The sequence below is a fragment of the Lontra canadensis genome, unplaced genomic scaffold (genome assembly GCF_010015895.1).
Source record: "Lontra canadensis isolate GAN:19392208 unplaced genomic scaffold, GSC_riverotter_1.0 scaffold9, whole genome shotgun sequence".
NCBI lineage: Eukaryota > Metazoa > Chordata > Mammalia > Carnivora > Mustelidae > Lontra > Lontra canadensis.
This window is the reverse complement of record NW_022631003.1, coordinates 22663228-22690837: the sequence shown is the minus strand read 5'-3', so window position 1 is coordinate 22690837 and position 27610 is coordinate 22663228. Positions and strand designations below refer to the sequence as shown.

The window sequence follows — 27610 nt, the reverse complement described above, 5'->3', positions numbered from 1 at the left end:
TCTGCTGTTCAAGGAGATGAAGAGGAAGTCAACCTGCTTTTGAAAGTATAAAAAGCAACAACACGGTGCTACCTTTAAAAAGAAAAATTAACACAAACAAAAGCACAGGCTGCCTGAGCCGGTACAGATGCACATCTCTGAGAAAAATCAAACACTTAAATTCACAGAGAGGAATAAGTCAGAGTTAAAGAAATTCCTGTCTAACATATGTTGATGAATGAATAATCAAAGAAGAAGAAGAAGGCAATTCGCTAACAAGAGAGCCATCTACTGCCTTACAAGGATAGTGCAGCGAGGAAATGCCACCAAAAAATGTGTGAGGAAGCCAAGTTTGTGACCAATGCACACTGCAGTGTATTCACAAAATAGCTGAGTCCTCCCACCCAAATTTCCAAGTGGTTAGCCCCTTTTCGCTAATAGCCAAATCTTTTAGCTTACTTATTTCTCCGAAAAACATCAATTCCATAGCTATCGTCATGTGAATATAAACACTTACCTGCCATCATTGCTATCATACTGGCTTTATAGACATTAGTAAGAGATCCAAGTTCTCCTGTTGCTAAGATGGTTTTCAGATGAGCCTCCCCACAGGCCTTGCGAAACTGACGGATCTCATCATACAGGGCTGGGGGAGGAAATAATTGAAGCAGTTACAAAGCAGGCAAGTGATAACATAACTTGGCAGCCATGTGCAGCTGGTAGAACCCATCTTGGATTTAGGAAACATAAAACATTTGTCACTTTCTAAAAATCACCCCAATTTAATATCGCCTAAAGCGTTCTGCCATTCGCATCCTGTTACAAGAAGTGCTTGGTTAGCTACCGTGGAACTTTCCACACCCCTGCCCAAGATCCAGAGCCACGCAGCTTTTTAAATATCAGTATAATGACATGCAAATGACAAATAATTTCTATCTCTCCCATATGTTGGTTACTTACAAGAAAAAAGACATTTATCTACCATATACGGGGGTGTACCACTTTGCAAACTAAAGGAAAAAAAAATCCTCAGGTCCTTATTAGTTCTTCCATTCACACATAGTAAGTTCTCTTGTGAGATTATAAAGCAGGCCCTTCCTGAGAGCTCTGCTAATGACAATAAAGATATAACCACCTTCCCCACGATCTGTCAGGGCATGTCTCTAAATATCTGACAAGAAAGCATTGAGCCCAGCCTGGTATGCTGGATGTACGTGCACAAAGCCAGTTGGAGAGAGACTCACAGGTGCAGTCTTGACTCTATTAACCTCTGAACCCAGTGGCAAATCTGGTTTTTGAGGGCTCCACATAGTACCCTGAAAGCAGCTTGGTTAAAAATACACATAAACAGGGGCACCTGGGTGGCTCAGTGGGTCAAGCCTCTGCCTTCAGCTCAGGTCTGGGATAGAGCCCCACATCGGGCTCTTTGCTCAGCAGGGAGTCTGCTTCCCCCTCTCCCTCTGCCTGCGTCTCTGCCTACTTATGATTTCTCTGTCAAATAAATAAATACAATCTTTAAAAAAAAAAAAAAAAACTCTGGTCATTTAAAAAAAATACACGTATACAAAAAAAAAAAATGAAAAACAACAAACCTACACTCAACAACAACAAAAGAATCAAGGGGGAAAACATTTCATATTCAAACAAAGTTGACAAACTTTTAGTAAACAAAATTCCTATGAGTATAAGATTTTTGAAAAACTACATAACACAGTCTTCTGTCATGATACCAGTGATTTTGGCTTTGGCCCTGCATCAGGCCAGCTGCTCTTACTCCTTGAACTTGGGCTACTACCACATTAACAGGACTATGGGGCTTTTTGCTCCTCCGCATATGCGTATATTTTGTAGGATATAAGCATATGGACAAAACCAAGCAGTAAAGAAACATTCATAATAAGGGTTAGGGATAGGGTAAGCAGTTTTCAATGCAGACATGAGACTTCCTGAATTCATAGGCTTCCTAAAGTACATGTAAAAGATTAAAAATTAGTTACAAGTCAGCAAATGCAGTCAAAACCATGAAAACTGTAATAAGGTGAAGAAAACCCGGCTTCCCAATCCTGGAAAACCTGAACGTAACTTGCAGCTCAAAGTGAAAATACAAATAAAAGCGAATATTCTTACAGGATGCTTGGTAAATTTTAGTGTTTATCACTGTCATGAGCTGGCACCCACAGAAAGTTTTTCAAGAAAGGACCGAGTATTTTCACAAATCCCTAATAATCAGTGGTTTGGAACATTAGAGATGATCTGAGATCCCACACTACCTACCTCACCCTGCCCATCCTCCAAAAATCGTGAGAAGTCATCTCATCCCTATATCCAATACGACAACATGTGTGGGAATGGTACAGACAGCAAAGACTAAGTGGCAATAGCAATTTATATTCTTTTAACTCAGGGAACGAATCTTGGATGGAATGACATTTCTCAAGTTACTGAATCTAAAAACAGAAAGTTGTTTGCTATGAACCAGTGACAAGGAAATCTCTTGATCTGAAAATTCAAGAATGCTAACCCAGAGTTAACTCGCGACTTAATTAATGATTTTTCTTGCACAGAACAGCGTTGCCATCAAAAGCAGGCTCGAGCGTCAGACAAATGCGGATTTAAAACCCAGCTCCATCCCCTCCCGCATGACCTTGGGCAAGTTAGTCTCTCAGCCTCAGTCCCCTCCTTGAAGTGTCAATAATAACACTTACTTTGTAGGGTTATTACGATAATTAAAAGGGAAGATATATACAAAATACTCTGACTGTAAGCGCTCAGAAAGTTAACCATGATATTTAAGCTCAGAATTCTAGTAAAGTGAGTTTCAAGTAAGTGTAATAAACACCAAATCTTATTCATGGCCTGACCCAAATTCCTCTTCTTCCTTTTTTTTTTTTTTAATTTCAGGTAGACTTTTATTTTTTTTTATAATTTTTTATTTTCTTATTAACATATAATGTTAGTTATATGTTAATATGTTAATAAAAAAATACAGGGCTACAGGTCTGTGAATCGCCAGGTTTATACACTTCACAGCACTCACCATAGCACATACCTTCCCCAATGTCCATAACCTCCTAACCCCCGGACCCAACTTCTTGTACCAAAATCTTGTTCTATGGATTAGCACTTACAACCAGTGTGTCATCATATAAGGCTCGACAATGTTTTATTACAACATTTGTTGAGGTGAAGCCTGATCTGTATAAAATTCTTAAAACAGTGATCCCGACCACATTTTTGAATGAAATTACCAGACTTTTTCTAAAGAGTATTACCTTTGATATCCGGCCAATTATTTCCCCTACCGTGAAAATAACCGCCCCCCCCCAAAAGAAAGAAAGAGGAAAAGAAAGAGAGATGTATTTTATGACTCAATCATCAGCCTCCTGGAAGTGATGCTCTGTAATCCATGATCCAAACTGGCCACTCAGATCATAACTGGATTTAAATGAATACATAACCCAGTGCTTCTCATTCTCTAACCGCCAACTCCTTAAATCATTTTACTGACCTATTTCACCACATAACAGGCTCCAGTTTTTCTGAGCAAGTACTTTAATCTTTAGGGTTCCACACTGGGAAGTTGGTCATTTTTTTTTTTTTCTGTTACTATTCTGCCTAGAATATGCCAGAGCAATTCAATCAAAGAGCATACCAAACCTGTCCTTCGTATAATGTGACCTGGGCTCCATCAAGCAAATGCTTCTACCTGGGCCTCTGGATCTTCCCAAGCAATGCAAAGGTGACAACGTAGGCAGGATGTTCCTTAGTGTTACTACTTAAGCATCACCAATGGCAGCACATCCAAGAGCCCCATGACCCAGGGCCACCTGCCAGCAGTGGCAGCACCAGAAGTGGCCCCAGAAGCCCTCTTCCCATGGCACATCTGGCTGTATTCTCTGCTTCCCAGTCTTTCATAGTCCTGCTGGTTTGCCAAGCCTGGTTCTCCAGACTTCTTTTCTTTTCTTTTTTTTTTTCCCAGTGTTCCAAGATTCATTGTTTATGCACAATAGTGCACTGCCCATCCTCCAAAAATCGTGAGAAGTCATCTCATCCATATATCCAATACGACAACATGTGTGGGAATGGTATAGACAGCAAAGACTAAGTGGCAATAGCAATTTATATTCTTTTATAAGTGCTCCATGCAATACATACCCTTCTTAATACCCACCACCAGGCTCACCCATCCCCCCAACGCCTCCCCTCTAAAACCCTCAGTTTGATTCCTGGAGTCCACGGTCTCTCATGGTTTGTCTCCCCCTCTGACTTCCCTCCCTTCACTTTTCCTTTTCTTCTCCTAATGTCCTCCATGTTATTCCTTATGCTCCACAAGTAAGTGAAACTGTATGATAATTGACTTTCTCTGCTTGACTTATTTCACTCAGCATAATCCCCTCCAGTCCCATGCAAAAGTTGGGTAGTCATCCTTTCTGATGGCTGTGTAATATTCCACTGTATATATGTCCAGGCTTCTTACCGACTCAGTGAGCTATACTCTATGTCCTCCCAACAGATGCCTTTTCCATTTAACTTAATCTGAATTGGTTTCATTAGTTTCCAACTCAGAATTTTAATATAAAAACTATTTACTGAGAAGTCTGCTAAAGTGTGGGACAACAGTATGGGTGCCCCACTACCTGGGTTCATACCACAGTGCCAAAACTCATTTGTTGTTTGATCTGGACAATTAACTCTTAAACTTTGTCTCTGACTCCTTTTCAATGAAATGGGGATGATAGAGATATGCACACCTCAAGGAGTTATTTGAAGCATTAAATAGGCTCATATGTATAAAGTGCTAAGGACAGTTTCTGGTACATAGGTTAATGCTCAAGGAATGTCAGCTACTAGTTTTCCTGCTGCTGGCCTTGGTGGTCATTACTGCTGAGTGCTTATTAGGTTCCAACAGAGAGGAACTTACAAAAGCAAGGGATACTGTGACTTACATTTCTTGAAGAACATAAACACAACCTCTTTGGAGCCTAGAAAGCAGGCTGGGGGAAAATGTTTACTACATCAAAAACATTTTTAACTTGGAGCCCATGCTCCCAGATTTCTGGGATAAGAGCTTTGCTATTTGCTAGTTACGTAAATTTATAGGAATCATTCAATTTTCCTAAGCCTGATCACTTAGAGAGCCTCAGTTTGCTCACATATTTTTGTGATAATTAGATACAATAATATATATGGCTAGAACAGAACAAGGCAGTTAGTAGGTATTAATCCTTCAATACTAGATTTCCAAACTTTTCCTTACATACTTCCCAGAAATGCAAAAGTAACTTTGAAAAACAAAACAGAACGAGCACTGTCTTAATACTCATGCAAGCATAATCAGAATTTACAAATTTAACATGTAAGGAAAATAGACTATTTCACTCCAGCACAAATCATGAAAGCCACAAATAAGCATTATTAGTGTCCAGGTAGTTTTAAGCACCTTGACATCACAATGATAGATGACATACGCAAATCCAAGTGACCCGATGGCTGAAATGTAACCTAGACAATCTCAGATCATCATGTCCTCTAACGTACTCAACTGTCACTTTCTTGCCGATATAGATGAGCAAAACAACAGAAAAACAAATGGATGGATTTTCCTCCACATCTGCAGGAAAGGACAGCAGCAGGATGTGGATTTATATAATTGCTACTGGAATACACATGTGAAGGAAATTACAGTGGAATTAACAGGTTCAACAGATCCTCTTTCCAAAAAACTCTTCATAAGGAGCAGCTACTGAAAAGAATGAGAAACCCCCTAAGTCTTCAAAGAATCTTCCTTCAAAAATGCTCAGTGTTTTCTATGCCTCAGTTAAATATCCCAGTGGGGTGGCTGGCACTTACCTCCACATTTCATATGCAAAAAGTGAAATGTAGAGAGATGAATGACTTGCCTAAAATTTTCTCACACTTTTCTCTCTCTATCCCACCACAAACATACATGCAGGCAGGCACACACATTCTGTCGTTAAAATATATTCTCAAGAAAATAAACTGAAGAACTTAGTATAATAGTATAATCGAAACCTAGAACCCAAAGTGATGTCAACTCCCATTAAGTTCAAATTACTAACATCACAGACGAGCATCACAACCCTAGCACCTGATTTTCATTCTTTCAGGGAAAACAAAGCAGAGGAAATTGAAGTGTTCCAAAATAATTCAGAAACATAAAATAACTGAATTTTGTATGATTCAATAAACTAAAAAAAAAAAAATCTATGAATTGTTCTATGAGCCTTCTGGATGGGATGAGAAGAGCACATTTGTCGTAGTGAAGTTCACTTGTCTGAATCAGGACTTTCTGCACTTGTTTGCCCAATAATTAGTTGTGTGTCACTTGGGAAAGTTACTGAACTTCACCAAGCATCATTTTTCTAGTCAAGATTGGATAGGAGATCTTTACTTTTGGAGCTCAAAGACATCTCAAATCCAGGGGATAAATGTAAAAGTAATTACTTAAATGAAAATGAAGGTAATCAATTCACTTTTTCTCTTGGATCCACCTTTAATAAGAAGCAGTTATAAAAATGAAGGTAAACTTTGATTGGTTACAAAACATTACATTGGTACAATTAAGACCAAACAGCTTCTTGTTATTGGTTTAGAAAGACAATTTGGAGCTCTACTTCGTGGGAGCTCTCAGCCAGAGAGAGGTGGGGGAGCTGAAATACTCCCAGATGCACACTGCCATGAAGGGGGAGGCAAACTTGGAAATGGCATGTCATGGGGACCTTGGGAAACTCTGGACTCACGTGCTGCCAGATTAGGGTTAGGCGGTGATATCCTCATCAGTGAGGGGTGGGAGCTCTGGAGGACTTGTGAGCTCAACCAGCCTGAGTGCACAGTACTAGACCAGGGAAAAAGGCTGTCTGGTCAAGAGACTGTTACATACAAGGCAACTGATCAAATAAATAAGTATATTGAGGATAATGGGAAAAAGATTTCTTGTGGGAAAAAAAAATTCCACATACAAGTGAAACCATAAAAAAAAAAAAGATTTCTTGTGACAAGAAAGAGGGGCATATAGAGAGAGAAAGGGCAAGAATAACCATGTGATATCAGCTTGTAAGGAAGTCATCAGTGTGAACTCATAGTTTCTGATATAGATAGATGACAGAAAGACAGACAGATATAAATGCATGTGTGTTTATATGCGTTCATCGTGTATATGTGAACATTCATCTGTTTCCTAGAGCTATCCACTGAGAAAGAAGGTCGAGAAACCACAGCCTTGCAGCAATGAGCACACTGAGCACCCAGATCTTGGTTTCTAAATACCAGTCTTCAATAAAAGGAAGCAGAACTCCATGGAAAAATGGCTGATTCCAGAGCTCGGGCAGAAAAAGTTAAAGGTAAGCCTAAAATATCTTTGATAAGAATTCAAGGAAGTTCTCAATGAATACTACAAACATGTCAGAAGGGCAGAACAGCCATCTGAAGCAGCTCCCACTAGCCAAATCTGGAATAATCTCAGTACCAAAATAATAATGATAGTGATAGATTATAACCAACTGAGTAAAAAAGAACTCCAGGAGTTCTTACAGAGAGAAAGAAAGTGGGGGAGGAGAAGGTAATGCTAACTAAAAAGTATAGAAGAAATGACAGAATTAGAAAAATCACTATTTGACAACTACCAGAGTAATAACAGAAGAATTACAAATGAATGCTAAAACTACTGAATAAAAGTTAGATGAAGAACAGGATATTAACATAGTCTTGAGATACCTTCACTCATATACTATATTAATTACATCTTAACACACAAAATACTTACTAATTTTAAATGAAGAAACTTGCCAGACAGCATTTTAGCCATTTAAAAATTAACATCATCCATAAGGGGAAAAGTCAACATCTTATAACTCCTAAAATAATGCACTGAGGAAAACTGAGAAATATTTCTGTGGTATTTCTCCCCAAAATATATAACTTAAATCTAATCATGATAAAAACACCAAACAAACCCAAACGGAGCATATTTTACAAAATAATAGGCATCTACCCTTCCAACTAAATAAAAGATTGAGGACTGTTTCAGATTGAAGAAGACTACAGAGACATGTAATAACTGATCCCAAAACTAATAAAGAACATTACTGAGACAGTCTGGAAAATGAACAAAGTCTGTGGATTTAATGGTAGTATGGTATCAATGTTATTTTCCTGATTTTGATGGTGTACTGTGGCTTGGCACAACTGTTCTTGTTTTTAGAAAATACACACTGAAATGTTTATGAGTAATGGATTGACAGGCCAGCAACTTAATCTCAAATAATTAAAACAATTACATGTACATAATTTTATATATATGCACATGCACACACACACACATATATACATACACACAAAGAGACAATGAAAAGGCAAATGGTAAATGGGGCAGAATTTAATAACTATGGAAGAGTGAAGAGTAAACTTGTATATATGAATTTTGCAACTTTTCTGTAAGTTTAAAATTACTCAAAATGTTAAAAAGACACATTTCACATATGCTGCTGTAATTTATTTAGCATCTAGATATTTTTCTTACAAAAAGGCTTTTGAGATTATCATTCCGTTTTTTATTTTTATTTTTTTTAAAGATTTTATTTATTTATTTGACACAGAGAGAGAGATCACAAGTAGGCAGAGAGGCAGGCAGAGAGAGAGGGGGGAAGCAGGCTCCCTGCTGAGCAGAGAGCCCAATGCGGGGCTTGATCCCAGGACCCTGAGATCATGACCTGAGCCAAAGGCAGAGGCTTAACCCACTAAGCCACCCAGGCGCCCCTCATTCCGTTTAAAAACAAAAACAAAAAAAAAATGATTGTATATGGTACATGCTATTTGGTAACCTGCTTTTTTCCCTTCGAAATATCACAGATATCTTTCTATATTAATAAATATAGGTTTGTAACACAATTTTTAATGGCTGCACAATCTCCCACTACATGGTTATAAATAATTTATTCAATCATGTGCATCCAATAATACTTAAGGTTTCAGATTTTTTGCTATTACAAACAATACTTCAGTAAACGTCCTACCGTTACAGCTTTTCATGACCTTATTCCCTAGAGCCTTTATTAATTTTTCTGCTCCCCTACTCACATGTTATCCATGTTCCCTGTTAAAAATTCAAACATTACAGAAACTAAAAATTCCCCCATTTAAAAAAGAGAAAGACTAATTCTTGCACATAACAGAAAAATAATAATCTGGAAGGCCATTATAAAAATGACTGACAAATGAAAATGGAATTCAAACACCATGACTGCAAATTAGTCAGAATAATGCAAAATATAACAAAACACATACACCGGAGAAGTGGCTGGCATCGTGATGTCACATTAAAAACCTGATAATAAATGTTTTAACTTATAATGAGGTTTTCAGGAGTAGCAAAAGTGGGTGTACTAGAAACCCAGGATACATGACATTGTAGATGCGTAATCAATAGGGCAGTAGCTGTCTCCTGTCTGTCCCCCCAGCATCCCTCCTACTAGTGCCACACTGAGCAGGAGAAATGGAGGTCATAGCCTGACCTTCTGCTCATCATTCCCAGCTAAAAAACAAGGGAGGCTGTATTTATGGAGTGTGCTCACTGACATGAATCAGAGAACCTAGCCACACTGGGAAAGACCTGTGTGATGAGTATGTAGATCCAAGGAGCAGAGGGGGTCACACCGCCCCCTGTTCTGGACAGCATCTCAAACGGTTGACAACTGGTGCTACCTTCTGCCTCCCTGTGTCAGCAGACACTTGCTTCTATAGCGTCTCACTTTTCTCTATTCAAAATGATCTTATTTCTTTCCAGCTTCCACCTCTAAAGAAGGTATATTCTTAATCGTGAGGCTCCTGGCAATCAGTTAGGTTTTTCTGGAAAAGCACTGCTGTAGACAAAGAAAACTATGTGATTAGTAAAGCTTTCATGAATACAAATTATGATTTTAGTAAAAATTCCAGTGTTTAAAGACCATGTTTCCTATCTAAAAGTCATAAAGTAGATTTCCTTTTTATATTTCATGCTATTCAAAGACACTTAAAAAATAACTGTTAATGAATATATCTAAGCAATTATTTTTTGAGTACCAGAAAGATGTTCAATACTGCACAAGAATGGCCTGAAAAGATAATTATATGTCCAGTAAAACACTTAATATAAATTGTACAGCAACCTTTTGAAACTTAAAAAGTCACAAAATGTTCAAGAACAGTTTTCATCCACCAAGGTAACTAATTAATCTTGTAAGACTAAAACAGAGAAGAGCTAAAACACCAGGTAGTAAAATAACCTACAAGAGATAAAACACACACATTTTGGTCAATAGTATTTGAAGTTTTAAAGAATCATAGCCTAAAAACAAAAACTATAAAAGCCTACAGCTGCTATAAGTATCTCCAGAATTTTTCTGTTATAAACAACCCCCCAAACAGAGAAAGCACAGATTATAGATTATGTGATTCCTCCCCAGTGTCTATGGATTTAGAGATTGCTTTTCTCATATTATGAATAACAGCTCTACAAAATGAAGAAAAATTCTAATTTCTTTTAAGAGATGTTCCTTCTACCACCTTCCTATGCAAAAATAAGCAAACAAGAAAAATAAATTTTTGCCCAGATGCAAGATTTTCAGGATCCACTTCCTAAGACACAATAACACACACGATTGCATTGGCCCAAATATTTCATTCTCTCACCCTGAAACTCTTAATAGTGTGAGGCACGTACTCCACAAAAGAAGTTTAGGAGAGCAAGTCGGGGCTGAGGAACTGAAGAGGATAAACTAGGGCTCTGGATACAGGACACAAACAATATTCCCAAGTGTGACACCGAACACACTATGCTGGAAAATGTCACGGAATTAGCCACCTTTGGGGTCATGTCTGATGGCGCTCCGGTATGGAATGGGTTTCCAAAGACTAGTAAAGTCAGCTCTAGGTCCTGAGCTCAAAGAACTGGGAGAATCTCGAACGGGGTAGAATCTGATACCATTTCCATGTCGCTGGTAATGTATTAAGGTAAACGTATGCAGCAGAGAGAGGTCATTAAAAAGTAAGAAATGAACACCTCTATATTTACAGAGCATGGGATGTATTTAATTTTCAAAACCTGTTCAATAAGATTTATGAGACGATGAACCCCTTCTGGTGAATGCTTTCTTCAAAGAGCTGTTTAAGAAATGCAACTTAGATGTCGACTTTAATATCATCATGAAAAAATACTGTATTACAGGTCCTTATCAAGGGAATAATACTCCCACACAATGAAAACACCAACTATAAAATCACAGGCCATTATAGCTCTAAAGGACTATAGAAATCATTAAGTTTTATCCCCTCACTGGTAGCTTATTTAAATAGAGGCAGAGAGAAGTGAAGTGTTTGCCCAAGGACTAGGTATAAATTATCAAAATTACAAAGACTAAAATCCAAGTCTTTTAGAGTTCTACTTCATTTACTCAATACATGTACTATTATGGTTACTTCCCTTGACAACAGACTATCGCACCAGAAGGAGAAGAGGGAAAGAGAAGAAACCGCAGCGGGCATGGAGGGATTCATCTGGGCCAAGCAACAGGATGACCGATTTACATACATTATCTAATTGAATCCCCTTTATAACCCGGGGAAGTGGATGCCATTATTCTTATTTTGAGGAGAAGGAACAGAAGACAAAGAGAAGTAACTTGCCTAAGAGAAAACAGCTACTAATGGTAGCACCTGGATTCCAACCAAGGTGTGTCTGATGCAAAGATGTGCTTTCAGCCCTCTAGTCTCCCAGAGTTATGCTCCCTTCTAGTAATGGTGTACATTCCTGTGCCTGAATAGAAAAGACGTAGGGAAGTACAGGCAGGGAAAGACAGTGTGCCATAATGAGCAAATCAGGATCTGGTGGTAAAAAGCTTAATAGTAAAGCGCCAGGCAAAACAACACTAACAAAAATGTTTAAATAAAAAGGCATGTGAAGTCAAAAGGCACAGCGGCCTGAACTGTTAGCCGGGGGCGGGTCATCTTGGAGATTTCCACAGCCTGGGGAGCATTACTGTGCTCCAGGATAATGCCGTCGCTGATACCACGGTTCTGAAATTAAACTGTATTTAAGAGAAAGTGTTCAGGTCAAATATTTTTTTAAATTTTTTAAAAATTTTTATTTATTTATTTGACAGAGAGAGAGATCACAAGTAGGCAGAGAGGCAGGCAGAGAGAGAGAGAGGAGGAAGCAGGCTCCCTGTTGAGCAGAGAGCCCTATGTGGGGCTCAATCCCAGGACCCTGAGATCATGACCTCAGCCGAAGGCAGAGGCTTTAACTCACTGAGCCACCCAGGAGCCCCAGTCAAATATGTTTTTAATAGATTTCCTTCTAAAATGGCTAGATTCTCTGATTTGATCAAGAGTCACTGGTCTATGTATGTAAAAATGATGCATGAGGGGCACATGGGTGGCTCAGTCGGTTAAGCAACTGCTTTCCAGCTCAGGTCATAAGCTGGGACCCAGCCCTGCATTGGCTCGGGTTCCAGGCTCAGTGGGGAGCCTGCTTCTCCCTCTCCTTCTCCTCCTCCCCACTGCTTGTGCTCGCTTTCTCAAATAAATAAATAAAATCTTTTAAAGAAATTATAAAATGATGCATGAAAAAGCAACATGGTCTAGCAGGGAAACAGAGCACACATTCCGGAGTCTGGTGGATGTTGGTTCTGGTGCTCAGGAGGTTTTGTAGTCGTTAGCACACGGTGTGGCTGAAATCGGTGAAGACAGAACATTTCCAAGGGAGAATATGCAGAGTCTGAGCAGAAGTTTGAGAGTTTGCTGGGACAGGACCTAAGGACAACCAACACCTCCAGGATGTTGGGGGAGGCAGAGTAGAGTGCAAACAAGACAAAGGGATACAGGAGTAATGAGAAACATGGAGGAAAACCTGAAAATTTAGGGTCACCAACGTCACGACAGGAGAGTATCTCTAGAAGGAAGACAGTGCACTGTGCCAAATGCTGAATGGTAAAGCTAGACAAACAAATGAAGAATATTCCCTGGGCACAGAAAAATAAGAGGTCGTTAGCATCCTGGTTTGTGCAGATTCAGGAGAAACAAGTAAATATGAGTCTTTTAAGAACTTTAGCCATGAAGGAAAGAACAGAAAGGGAGACTTAGCTGGGGATGAGGGGGAATGTTGGCATGTGAGTTTGTGTGTGTGTGTGTGTGTGTGTGTGTGTGTGCGTGTGTTTAATGGATAAGAAGAGCTTATATGTTTAGATGCTGATGGGAATGAGCTAGTAGAGACAGAAACTAAAGACACAGCAGAAAAAAAATGGCCAACAAATGGAGTAAGGTCTCCGGAAATGTGGGAGGAGATGGGAGCTGCCGCAAAGGGACCAGACTTAGGAGGAAGGAGAAAAGAAGAAACAAAGGAAAACAGAGCCTGCTGTAAGGACCCTAAGGGAGTTCCTCTCTAGTGGTATCAGTTTTCTCTGAGAAGTTGCAGCTCCGTCTTCCACTAAGAGGAAAGGAGCCTCAAAGTGGGTGGGCAGAAGAATTAGAAGCTCGAGGAGTAGAGATTTCAAATTGTCACCAGGGAGAATTCAAGAAGAGGAGTACAAGCCCCTCTTCCAGTCTTCTCTCTGAGTTCATCCCTGAAACTGTGGACCCTGCGACCACAAGACATGGTTAGGATACACTCTGAATGGTCAGCTTTAAAACTGGAATCCTTTCTTTCATGCTTCAGCCACTGTCCTACACTCCTCAGTGCACAGATGAGAGGGACCTGCATTTGAACATGTATTAGCCTGAGACATTTCTGTCTGCACATTCCAAGAAATCAATTTTAGGCTCATATTTTAGTAAACAGCTAATATGAAAGCATGACACTGAAAAATATAATATATAATCAAATTGAGGCAAATTAAGAAAAATACTGCAGTGAAAAAAAAGGCTTCAGTCATTGCAGGTTTCCATTTAGAATTAAATTTCTAGTATTAAATGTTCCTTTTCAATTTGTTTTGGGTCAAGAGGTTATTAACACGATAAAAAAGTTAATAGAAAAGTATGGTCTAGGACAAAGATGTGTTATTATATTTTGCATGAATGCCTGTTATTAGGAAATTATCAGTTCCTAAAAACAACCATTCCTAGTTCATTAAGGGACAATTACATCAAAACCCATCTCCTATTATATTTTACTTCCCAATTAGTATTCTAGAGACAAGAGCACAAGTTATAATAGAAACTATACTTCTATGTCTACAACTGTTTAATAAAAGACATACAGGGGATATAGTTTTTTTTAATTTAACTAAATCACATAGTCTATTTCCAAATTTGTTTTCAATATTATGCAAATTCATTTTTTCCCTCTAATTCTGGCCTGAAATCTATGACTAGAAGGAAACAAGAATCAATATATAGGGATAAAGGGTACCCATTTAAAATATGCCTTTTAAGAATGATTGCAATCAGCCAAAGCTCACATGAACCATAAAAAAAAGGGAACAAAAATCAAAAGCACAAAAAGATATTTGTGGACTGTCAAGAATTTAAACTGGGTAAGGATTAAAAATGCTACTGAGTACAGTTGGGAGTGGGGCAACAGGAACGGCTTCAACATTTCCTTCTAGATCACTCAGAACTGTGGTATCGGTGATCGTGATGCTCTCGGAGCTGCTGAAATCTCTGGGGTGACCTGACCCACAGCTAACAGCTGTGCCTTCTGACTTCTTAGCTCTTCTCATTTAAATATTTCTGTTATTGTGGTTTCACAAAGCCCTTTGCTATTAAGGTTTTTACTGTCAGACCCCACTTGGCTCTTTATGGCACACTGTCCTTCCATGCTAGAACTCCCCTCAGTCCTTTCCACCTGGGCACAAATATGTGCACCATCTAACTTACTGAGAATGTACAGGAACATAGTTAATATTCTAAGCTAAAAAACTACATTTTCTGGCCTTACTTGCAGCCACGGTAGCCACGTAACTTAGTCTGAGCAAAAGAGATGGAAGCAAAAATACTGTGGGAGGCTTTTAGGATAGGACAGCCCTTCTTTCCTGTTATTTGGGAGATGGCTGGAAGGGCTGGAGCATCAGAAGCGACCTCAGACAATGGAGTGCCCTTAAGTACAGGGATAGAAGCCACACTTTGGGAGTGGAAGATCCAAGTAGTGTAAGTGACCAAGGACTTTGTGGGGCTGCGGAAGTACCCCTGAAATATCTACCTCCAGACTTTGTAGAAGAACATAAATCCTTGAGGTTTAAACTACTGACTAAATAAATAAATAAATAAATAAACTACTGACTAAATCGTTGCTATTCTGTAACCAAAAGCAATTCTTAATGGATAAACAATGGAATTAGGATTCACATTTGACAATCTAGATGGATTGATGAATGAGAGTCACAGAAAGATACCCATGAAATATTGGCAAGTGCAATAAATAGATTAAGAAAAAAATACATTAAGCATAATCTTACTTTTTATTTAAACTTTTAAAAAAGGGCATCAGTTGCATGTGTATATATGAAGAGAAAAAAGTCTGAAAAGTTGTGCATTATACTGTTATTGAGGTTATTTCTAGCGGATGAGTTTATGTGGGGCATCTATTTCCTTTATTACAGATTAGAATTTTTGTTTTTAACAGCAAGCAGGTACAACATCTGTAATTAGAATAAAATATACCATATATTTGATATTCACATATCTAAAGAGGTAACATATTATTCTGGCTTTATCTTATGATTTGATTAAAAAATTTTTAGTTGAACCACTTTTATACTGATTTTGTAAAGTAGAAAATTGTAATTATTTTAGCTATCAACAATCTCTAATATACAAAATATACTTAAGGCACCAGTCAAATCTATTTTTTAATATCTAATTATAAAAACAATAGCTAGTTATTGAAATGGGTAATGTTTTATCATAATCGGTGTGATAGTAAATCATGAATCTCAAAAGTAAACATAAAATAGTATCCATAGGAATTATGTGTAAGAACAGCAGGAGTAAAAATAGACTTAGCAGACTTATTACTAATCCCACATTCTCAAAATCCACAAAGATTAACATTAAAAAGGGGAAGTTTCCTCCACCTATTAAAATAAACTTTGCATAAATGACTTGCCTAGAGTGATTTATGCATTGAGTGATAAAATAGTAGAGAACAGAAAAATTAATAATCTAGTGCATAGAAATAGCCACTCACCTAAGCACTCGAAGGGATCTAAAAAGTTCACGCATGTGGGCAACTGCCAAGGATTGATGAGGGGAACAAGCCATGATCAATACCAGCCACATTTTCTCTCAAATTTACCCTCTGATCTGGTGACATGTAACCTAGAACAATGACTTCCAAAACATGCTGCCTCTTTTCCAGTCCTCACCATTGATTCCCACAGGTAGCACTATGTCCCCCTTTTAGGTAACGACTTGCACATACCTTCCCACTGGCCTGTCAGCACCAATGTCCTATTAATCACCACATCGATTTCCATAGCTCCATCTTCCACAGCCAATCTGATCTCTTCTAATCGTGTTTTTAAACGAGTCTGTCCAGCTGGAAAGCCAGTGGCCACTAGCAGAGAGAGAAGAAAGGAGGGAAGGAAAGAAGAAAAGGAGGGAGGGAGGGAAGGAGGAAGACAAATTTCAGTCATTGAGTATCTCAATAAGGAACCTCATACAAAAAAAAACAAAAATGAAAACAAAAACAAAACAGTATTTTGACCAAAGCATTAATGACACTAAAGAGCTTCATGCCTGTCTTACAAAGTGAAGTGTGAAGAAACAGAATGTCACCTAATATGGTATTGGTGTTAGGACAAATATTAGTATTTTATAGTTTGAAAACCTGAAATTAAGTTTCTGCAGAGATGCTCATAAGAGGGCTTTAAGTAAACAAAACTAAGAAAATATGTATCATCATAGTGACAGTCATAAAACACAGTAGCTAGAGCCCTGTCTTGATGGACTGGTTAATTACAAATTCTGCTCTTAATCAAATTGGTTACCACTGTAGTCTTGATTTACTCACTCACATTTATGGCTGTTGCAACCAAATTGCCATATAGGTTCTTCTCATTGCCTATCTTAAAATAAAGAGCCAAGCAGATGAGAATAAAGGGAGGAGACTGCAGGAGGGAAAAGGACCTAATATTGTCCACAAAACTGGGGCAGGGGCAAGTAGGGAAGAACAAGACCAGGTATAAATTAAAAAAAAAAAAAAATACAGCTATACTTCTGAAAAATCATTAACATTTTTTCCATGTGCATCATTAATTCCATTTCCATTACTAAAGATAACCTTTTGTATTTCCTTGATGTTATTAAATTCCTTGGGTCTGCTATCTTAGAGGAAAGATGTTTCTCTGTTGTGCAAAAGAAAAGCTGAACTGAATGAGGCTGATGAAAAATTTAAGGTAGCTGCCGAACACTTTCGGAATCTTCACAAATAGCTTGTATATCAAAACTTTGTGTTTCTTTGATGTCTCCCTAATAAAATAATCATCTTTTTAGACTCCTCTTCTAAAGCACCAAGATATTCCTCTTAACATCTTCTAAAAGTACAATCTAGTTTTATATCTATCCCTCCACACACACACACACACACACACACACTCACTCACACTCACACTCACACACACTCTACAACCTCACTTATACAGAAGCTTTAAATACTCTTCTTTCATGCCCAGTCCAGTCCTCCTGAGTCTATCTCAAGTGAATGACTCCTGAACATACCCTCTTGTCTTTACTAAACTCCCAGGTTTTAGGGTGGCACTCCTCACCTCTCACGTGGACTGTGGTTAAGTCTCCCTAACTCCCTGTCACCCCACTCTACTGGACCCACAACCACCCCCCCAACTCACAAGATCATGCAGCTGATCATGACATGTCTCTGCTGAAAACCTTGCAGTATGTTCCCCAACACCAGCATAGACCCTGAATGCCCTCACCGGGCCATTTTCCCCTATGTGATCTGGCCCAGATCTACCATCTCTAGCTTCAACTCCCAGGGCACCCCCCATGCCAACTTCATCCCAATTTAGATCTGACAATGACAAACCACTTGTGGTTCGGTTCCCTGAACGTGCTTCTGTGCCTTCCCACAGGCTAGTTCTTCTGTTTAAAAGGTCATTCCCTGTCTCAGCAATACCGCCAACTCCCCTTTCCCTCTAAGACCCTCCAACACAGTATCATCTCCCCTGTGAATACTGTAACTCTCTGAGCATCACCAACTTCCACAAAATAAATCACTCTCCACTCCGAGTTACAACTGTACCTTCTGTGCGTCTTTATTATCATCTTTTACACATATATACTACTACATATCCTGCATTATGACGTTTTCAACTTGCTTATTCCTCCTAAACAACCAAGTTTCCATAAGGGCAGGGACACGGTTCTGTATTCTGGGGAATGAATGTGGTCTGCTACTTAGGAGGCAAGTAGATATGGAGAGAATGAGTAAATAGAAATAATTAAATATATAAAGCTAATTAAAATCATAGTATAAAACTGTATACAAAACCCTCAGGGGGCGCCTGGGTGGCTCAGTGGGTTAAGCCTCTGCCTTCATTCAGCTCAGGTTGTGATCTCAGGGTCCTGGGATGGAGCCCCAATTGGGCTCTCTGCTCAGCGGGGAGCCTGCTTCCCCTTCTCTCTCTGCCTGCCTCTCTGCCTCCTTGTGATCTTTCTGTGTGTCAAATAAATAAATAAAATCTTTAAAAAAAAAAAAACCCTCAGGTGTCTGAGATGAAAACTGGAAACAGGCTGCGAGACAAGAGCAAAAGCCACAATAATCTTACCTGAAGCCACGGGGATGGTACAGCCTGCGGCCTTCAGCGCTTTAACCGCATCACACACCCTCGCGGGATAAACACAAACGGCCGCGGTCGTGAGGCCTGGGAGAAAAGAGATCATAACAGCCTGCTTCATGGGAAGTTCAACTTGCACAACAGGCTTTTCATGATTTACACCACACCCTGGCAGAACTCAAAATGAGAGGAGAAATAACTCCCCTAAGACACTGCACCGAATGAAAAAGTTTTGACTCCCCCACGTTCCTTTCCAGTCCTTGACAACAGGGATCATTTGCTCCTTGTTCAAGTCACAGAATAAAATAATTGTGGGGCACCGGTCTTTGAGGTCAACATAATGTCACTTTTTAAAGATTCCTAAGCAGTGAACATAATGGGCTTGACTCAATGAGAATATTTTATTTCATGTAGGTCACATAATCCAGATTTGTACAGCTAACAGACAGTGGATGAAGAAAGTGGATGAGAACCTGACAGGGTAGTATAGCAAAATGACATTTAACTAATCCTCTTCCCTCTCTTGCAAGTAATAATACAATCTGGATCTGGAGCCCTCATTCAGAGGAATAAGCTCTTAAATTTAAAGAAATCAAATAAAAATCAAACAGCCACTATAAAACAAAGCAAGAACATAGACTCCTACACAGTTGCCCCATTTTTCCCCAGCCTCTCCTCCAAAGTTGTTACTTGAAACAATTTTGTATAACAATGCTTATACGCAGGTGGTGTTTTTATTGTCAACCCCAAAGACACCTATTTTCCAAAAGCAGTGGAGTTGTTTAGGTCTATAAATTATCTTCAAATTATTTGGGATAAAATACCTGCATTGGGCCAATGCCACATTTCCAGTTGCGTATTTATTACCGATAGGCACTTTGGAATCATGAAGCATCCCTCCGCCAAAAGACATGGCTCCTAAAATCAGCCCAGTGAGTACTATGCACATGGTCTTGGAAATACCCTTTAGCCTTCCAGACCTTGGTTTCCTCATTTAGAAAAAGGGGATCAACTCTCAAAGGTCTCCTCCATTCCTAAGATGTTAAGATTCTAAACTTATGACAACTTTAGAAAGTCCTTTCTTTCATGTATACTAAGAGAGTGAAAATAACTTTTTTTCAAAAGATCTAACCTAATATACGAGCATGCAATATTCCCCATTTGCATTTTATTCTCAAAAGTATTTCATTTACTCACAGAAAATACTTTATGTATGAGATGTGATTATTAAGTAATGAGACTGGCTTTTGCACGTGTGGCTAGGGAATGAGAATCAGTATTTTAGAGTCACTAGACAGAAAATTTCCCACACTGAAGAACTGGAAAGAAAAATAAAGAAACTCTCTACCAGCAACTTTAATCCAGGATGGAAAGAACTGACCTAAAAATGAGACTCAGATTCTTTCCCTGCTGTTTTTCAGAGAAGAATCTCAATTATTTGCCTATGTATACAATTCTCCCGTGGATTTTATTGCTGTTATCATTTTAGCAGCTGAATCTTGTCTTAAATCCTCTTAGATTTAGTAATTAGTACTGTAAAGAGGTAAACAGAGACAGATTATACACAGCAATGTTACCTTTATCATGCATGTTTAAAGTTTTTAGGAGATCTTCCCGGATTGGATACTTGGCTTTATAACAGAGCCTTTGAACGTTGGAAGATGTGTCATCGCCTGCAAGTGTAGTAAGATCTATAAAGGTAACAGCTTTCAGGAGCCAAGCAGCCTGGTTTAAGAAAAGTAAAAACAAGATTGAAAAAAAAAAAAAAAAAATCATCTCCAACCCAGTTACTTAGTAGGAAATCATTAGGCAAACATGGGTGCTAAAATCTGACATCTATACTATTCTAAGGCATGTCCTTCTCATATGTGATATAAACATTGCCCAAGAGTGACCAACAAGAGGAACACTGCATAGAATAAAATAAAAGATGATTACAGAGTAGCCTTAAAAATTATTTTTCCCGGGTGCCCGGGTGGCTCAGTCAGTTAAGCATCCCACTCTTGATTTCAGCTCAGGTCATGATCTCAGGGTTGTGAGACTGAGCCCTGAGCTGGGCTCTGGCTCAGGAGGGATTCTGCTTGAGATTCTCTCTTGCCCTCTGCCCCTCCCCCATGCACGTGCACACTCTCTCTCTCTCAAATAAATAAAATCTTTAAAAAAATTTTTTGCCTTCCATTGGTATCCCAAAGTGAAATCCTAATAGATTAAACCTTCCCACACCAGACCTCTCCATCTCCTCCACTAGGAGCCCCTGAAAGCTACCATATGACAGAACTTGGGAAGAAGGGGGTTTCTGTCTGATATTTTACCTCCAGCCTTGGGATCTGGGATAAGACATTTAAAAAAGAGTCTCTAATTTCTTTGATGTTGTTTTTCACTCTAATTCAATTCCATTTCTAAAATAATACTCATACTTCCTAACTCATTCTAATGAATTTCCTTTTATCTTTCCATTGGAATATTCCCAAGGATGAGCAAAATGTAAAATGTCATCCTAAAGGACTCAATCACACTATTTTGCTTCACTTGTGACATGAACTCTGAATCCCTCTTAGTCCTATGACGCACAGCTCACCGTTGGTCAGTATACACTGAAGGGTATGCTGACCACTAGTCCCTATGAAACATCACTTTTCGAGTTTTGGAAAATGCTTTATGAAAATTAATAGTAAGGTAAACACAATGGTCAAAGAAGGTCAACGCTTATGCTTAAGGGCCTCAACAGCAGACCCATCAGGTTTCAATGTTACGACTTAAAAATTAAAATAGAAGACAACCAAAGAAGGTATGTCTAAGGAGCTGAATAAATGTGTTGAGGAAATGTGCCATTTAATTCACTCATGAATAAAGATGCCTCAAACTCATTTGCGGCTTTGCCACTCAAGAGTGATAAGATTTTTAACCTGTTTGGATAAATGTGTTATCTTTCTCCAACCCATCATCATCACATATGAATTATTAAAATAAGTCATGGACAGCTGCAATCTTTTAAGTTTAGATGCATCTCGAGCGAAATTCAATATTGTGGCCTTGAGGGAAGAGACCAGGCATTGTACACTACCGGGGCAGAGTGCTCAAGAAGCAACCTTACCTGCCACTCCTTCTTCACGGTTCTGCGAGCCTGGATTTGTTCTGCGCGCCTCAGAACGGCGGGTTGATTCACCTGCACTTTGGAGATCCAGCTAAGGTCTAAACGGGAAAGAAAAACACTTCTTAATAAATATATTCACCTATACACGGTCCTTGAAAAGATACATCATTTTGCATCAAAGCTCTTTTTTAAAGCTTATGCTGCTTTTTTGCACAATTACAAATAAAGAACCTTGTTGAAAGAAACCCAGTCATAGAAAGGCCCTCTTCGTGTAAAACCGAGTAGTACGCTGGGAACCAGAAGCATACATAGCTATGTCGAATGGGAAGAAAATGTTATGTTACCTGTGCTGCGTGCCTCACTTCTGACAGCGAAGACTTATTTGTAAGTGTCCAGTCCAGGAGAACAAATGATTAATAAATACTTAAGTGAATTAATGTTGGGGCTTAAAGGAATCCTTGATCACTATCCCCCTTACTGACAAGATTTATATCTACTAGAAGCGAGTATGATGTAGCCCATTCTTTCCTCAAAAGGGACATTTTCAGAATGTATTAGAAGTTACAACATTTCAACTTGAGTTGTAATGTATTTTGGGGAATCAGTTCACTACAAATTGTGACTGTAAACACTGTACTGTAAATGTTTTGTAGTTTTCCCCCAATAAAATTTTTGGGAAAAAAAAAATGAAGAAGAAGAAGTTACAACATTGACAGAAGTTAGAAAAAAGGGGAAAAAAAAAAAACAAGGTGTTCAAAATTCTAGGAGTTATCTCTATTCCTTCTGTTTTGAAATGCTCTTCCCTACCCTGATCCTACCCTCCATCTCTCTGAGTTAACTGTAATTTCTATTTTAAAGCAGCCCTTAGCTTTCGTGAAAAACACTGCCAGCTCCCCAGATAGAGCTAACATCTGGATACAGGTGTACTACACAACTTGGATTTAGTTCATCAAGGAGTCGTGGTAGAATGGTCTCCTGTCCTCACTATATTGTGAGTCATGATCTTATCTGTGAGTGACTAACACCAAACACAGGGTGTATCTCCATTGTAATTCAGTTTTATCCCCCAACGCTCTACCACATAGGTGACTTCACAGTAAACTGAGCACCTAGCCATTTACCTCCTATAACTAACTTCATTTTTATATCCCTCTAGCACCTTCTTTTTAGAAGAGCCTTAAAGAACTACTGTGGAAGAGGAATAGGCCCCAGTTATCCACGATGTTGCTTTCCACGGTTTCGGTTACCTGGGGTCAGGTGCAGTCCAACAAGGGATGCTCCTCCTTCTGGGGTATCAGAAGGTCAATAGCAGCCTAACACTGCGTCACAATGCCTACGTCATTCACCTCCTTTCCTCTCATAAGACAGGAATTTTATCATCACGCCTCACCACAAGAAAGGTGACGGCAATACGATCAAGTGTTCCGAGAGAGATCACATTCGTGTAACTTTTATTATACCATATTGTTACAGCTGTTCTAGTTTATTATTAGTTACTGTTGTTAATCTCTCATGTGCCCCATTTATGAATTAAGATTTATCATCGGTGTGTATGAATAGGAAAAAACATAGTACGTATGTAGGGTCCAGCACTGTCCAAAGTCTCAGACAACCCCTGGGAGTCCTCTTGGAAACATTCCCCACAGATAACAGGGGACCACCGTACACATTCCTCTCTAATATGGGGGGGAACTGCTGACTGCCTACTGCACTATGTAACAACACAAATAATAATCATAATAATAATACAGTATTTGCATCCACCACAAAAATAAGACCATGTTTCTACAAAGACATTCTCTCTGATTTCCAAATGACTCTTCTTATCAATATTAATATTGTAGAAATTCCAAGTCAGAGTCTGAGTGATTAATAATGATACACTTATTTAAGTATCACTGAATAAGGAGCAGAGTCTGGGAGCTTTTTTTTTCCCTAATTATTTTGTTATCCGAAATCATTTAACAAAACAGATTTTCTTTTAAAGATTTTATTTTTATTTATTTGACAGAGATCACAATTAGGCAGAGAGGCAGGCAGAGAGAGAGGGGGAAGCAGACTCCCCGCTGAGCAGAAAGCCTGATGCAGGGCTCGATCCCAGGACCCTGGGATCATGACCTGAGCCAAAGGCAGAGGCTTTAACCCACTGAGCCACCCAGGCGCCCCAACAAAACAGATATTTAACATTTCAGTCCATCTGCTCCTCCAAGACACTGTATGGTTTCCTGCTCATCTGCTGAGCCAACATCACAGTCTAAGGTCAAGCAAACGATATCTGCATCTTCTTCCCCATCCAAAGATGGGTTCTAGGTAAAGCCCAAAGAAATTTATAAGACCTATAAGAACCCCTCTAATTTATAAGACCTATAAGAACCTAATTTATAAGACCTATAAGAACCCTTCTCTCAAGGAAAGGGGAAATTTTGTTCTTTTTCTTTTATAAAAAACTACTAATAAGAGTGATTAGGTTTATGGTAAAGATCATTTCAGACAGACAGTAAAAATCAATGAGGCAGAGTCGTGTGAAATATAAGACTCACCACCAAGCAACTGTTGACAGTGGCCAAGAGAGGGAAGCCTATGCTGCAGGGGGCCAGGGCTCTGAGGGGCCGTCTTTGATCCATCACATGACCCTTTCTGGAAGCCCCTCTCCACCTCCTCTCTACTCCCCACCCACACGACCACCACAGGAAGCGCGGCTACTGGAGAGACATCTCTGGCAATCGCAAGACCTCACCACCTGGCTCCCTTTGACCTGATAGGAACCCTCTTCTCCCTCTCTGCCCCTCCAAGCCTGTGCTGCAGCCTTTCTAATCTACCAGGAGTTCACGGGCAATTATGTCACATTCTGTCCTGGATCTATGTGTGCTGGTCGTTCCTTCTGCCCTTTGTTATCCTGCCAATAGAGTGAACTCCCACCACCCTTTAAGACTTAATTCAAATGCCACCTTCTCTGTAAACTTTTTCTGAATCATACAGGTTGAGCTATTCCTTTGTTTTGTTGTACTTAATTCAACTTTATAGTCTACCTTTAGTGTAGTCCCCTTATTCTGAATGCACTGATTGGTCAAAGTGTTTAGAGTCCCAACAGATTTTTAAAACTCTAAGCAAAGTGCCCGACTTGTGGGTGGCATTCAATAAATAAAATAAATGGGTCCTCAAGACCAGAAACGATCAAATTCTGGGTAATATCTTCCCAACTGCTTTCTCTAAAAAAAAATTTTGTTGTGTTTACTTCCATCACCCTAGTATTACTGAGGTATAACTGACAAACTATATATGTTCAAGATATACGTCTTGAGGGGAGGTCTGGGTGGCACAGCTTGTTAAGCATCTGCCTGCCCTGACCTAGTCAGGTCAGGACCCCAGGGCCTGGGACTAAGCCCTGCATAAGGCTTCCTGCTCAGCGGGAAGTCTGCTTCTCCCTCTCCCTCTGCTATTCCCCCTGCTTGTGCTCCCTCTCTCTCTCAAAAAAAAGAAAAAAAAAAGGTATACATCTGTATGGTGGATGAAATAATCACCACAATCAAGCTAATTAACATATCTACCACTTCACCCATTATCCACTTTTTTTTTTCCTTTTTTGAGTGGGTTGAGAACATTTAAAGTCTACTCTCTCAGCAGATTTCAACCATACAATACAGTATTGTTAAAAACAGTCACACTGGGGGGGCCTGGATGGCTCAGTCGGTTGAGTGTCCAACTCTTGATTTCAGCTCAAGTGATGATCTCAAGGTCATGAGTTAGGTTCCACGCTCAGCACAGAGTCTGCTTGTCCCTCTCCCTCTGCTCCTCCCCGGGCTCACTTTCACTCGCTCTCTAATAAGATCTTTTAAGAAACAAAACAATAGTCACGGTGCTGTACATTATATCTCTGGAACTTATTCACCTTGAATGATGGAACTTCGCACCCCAATGCTTCTGATTAAAGAACTTACGGATCTCCACAGGAGAAGCTGGGACTCAAGCACAAGCGGAAAACCTGAGGGCATCCACCTTAAAAACTAATTTTTAGTACAACTCCCCATCAAAGGTTAGAACCCACCAGGCTGGCTCTCACACTTCTCAGACACCACTTGCCAGAGGTCCCCAAGAACCACCTCCTGGAGGATGTAATAGGATTACTTCTCTTGCAGTATCAGCCTCTACTGTTAAAAATATCATTAGCGGTCATAAAATTATCCAGCCCCATATTTAATCCAGCCACAGAATTTGCCTCTGTGACCTCCCATGGTAATGAATTATATAAGTGACTATCTCATTTTATTAGCACTTAATTTGCTACTCTTTAATTTCATCAAATAACCCTTGTTCTCATATTATGGGATCTGGGGAAAAGAAAGGACTGATTGGCCTTTCTTATGTCCTTCATAATTTTTAATATTTTATTCGAGTACCCTTTAGTGTCTCCTTTCCAGGAGAAGTGATTCTAATACACACAATCTCGTCAGTACCATAGAATCTTCTCTTACAGGGGCCAGGAAGGGTTTCAAGTACACGTGCCTTTGGGGAAAAGAGACATGAAGCCATAATTGGAAGGCGATAATACTCTTTTCTCAAAACTGTCCCATGAAAAAATATCCTATTGTGTCTCTTAGTATGTCGTTTAGATGGCTTTTGGGCACTTCTGTCAGCTATAAATTTGTTCTCAAATACTCTTCTCACAATTCTTTATAATTATTATTGTTCCTATGTCTCAGTAGAGACAAATCACTTTCCCTACAAATCCACCACATGGTCTTTCCGTCACATCCACCGATGCTTCCATGGATGTTCTCGTGCTTCCTCACAATAGTCCTAAAACACGTAACACCAAACGATAACTCCATGAAAGGTTTATTTTGTATTTTGATTTTACCTCTGTTCTTAATGGAGAAAGATAAATTGTGATATGTTATCAGAGATTTTTTTTTCTCCCAAATTTGGGGAAAGAAAGGTTAAATTTCCCATGTTTTCTCTTTTCATTCTTTCTGCTTATTTTTAATTCTAATTTGTAATGTCCAGCCACAACTTCCCATCCGTGCAAGTGACCAGCATAGAAACAGTTGCTCAATAAGCCCCCTGCATCAGAGTACATTTATTTTTTTACCTCAGACACTGAAACCAGTGAAATATCAACCTGATCATGTCTGGCCTTTCAGTCTTAGCCTGGGAAAAGGTTAGCTTGGCGAGAGAAAAGAGCACTGGATGCTACTGCATGCCTGATCCCTCCAGGCTCAAAAGATACTCAACTTCTATAAATGAGCAGACTCAGCCTTGTCCAGTTCTGACCAAAGATGCAACCAGACAGAGACCATGCCTGGAGCTTCATCTTTACTAACTGGTAGAAACAAGACTTCGGGGGAGCCTGGGTGGCTCAGTGGGTTAAAGCCTCTGCCTTTGGCTCGGGTCATGATCCCAGAGTCCTGGGATCGATCCCTGCATCGGGCTCTCTGCTTGGCGGGGAGCCTGCTTCTCCCTCTCTCTCTGCCTGCCTCTCTGCCTCCTTGTGATCTCTGTCTGTCAAATAAATAAATAAAATCTTTAAAAAAAAAAAAAAAAAGAAACAAGACTTCGTTTTCTTTGCCAAGCCTGGTCTACCACCCAGTAAGCCCCGGGTGAGCTCTCAAGGGCATCCATGCCCCGAGTGGACACGAGCCAACTCTTCCGACATGGTACCGTGTAAGCCCAATCCTTACAACCCAGACAGATGGTCTAGAAACCAAAATACCAACAACTAGACAACATAAATTGCCACTGCTCAAAGAGGCTTACT

General features: G+C 39.4%; 1 protein-coding gene across 1 annotated transcript in view; it reads right to left on the bottom strand.

The window, feature by feature from the left end:
• Positions 1 to 27610, bottom strand: part of DERA (deoxyribose-phosphate aldolase) — a 113358-nt gene that overhangs the window by 44668 nt on the left and 41080 nt on the right. The window contains exons 2-6 of the mRNA XM_032855080.1: positions 21856 to 21953; positions 20339 to 20486; positions 18753 to 18848; positions 16388 to 16522; positions 497 to 625 (exon numbers count right to left, since the gene is read on the bottom strand). Coding sequence (XP_032710971.1) covers positions 497 to 625; positions 16388 to 16522; positions 18753 to 18848; positions 20339 to 20486; positions 21856 to 21953 — 606 coding nt within the window. The remainder of the gene's footprint in view (positions 1 to 496; positions 626 to 16387; positions 16523 to 18752; positions 18849 to 20338; positions 20487 to 21855; positions 21954 to 27610) is intronic.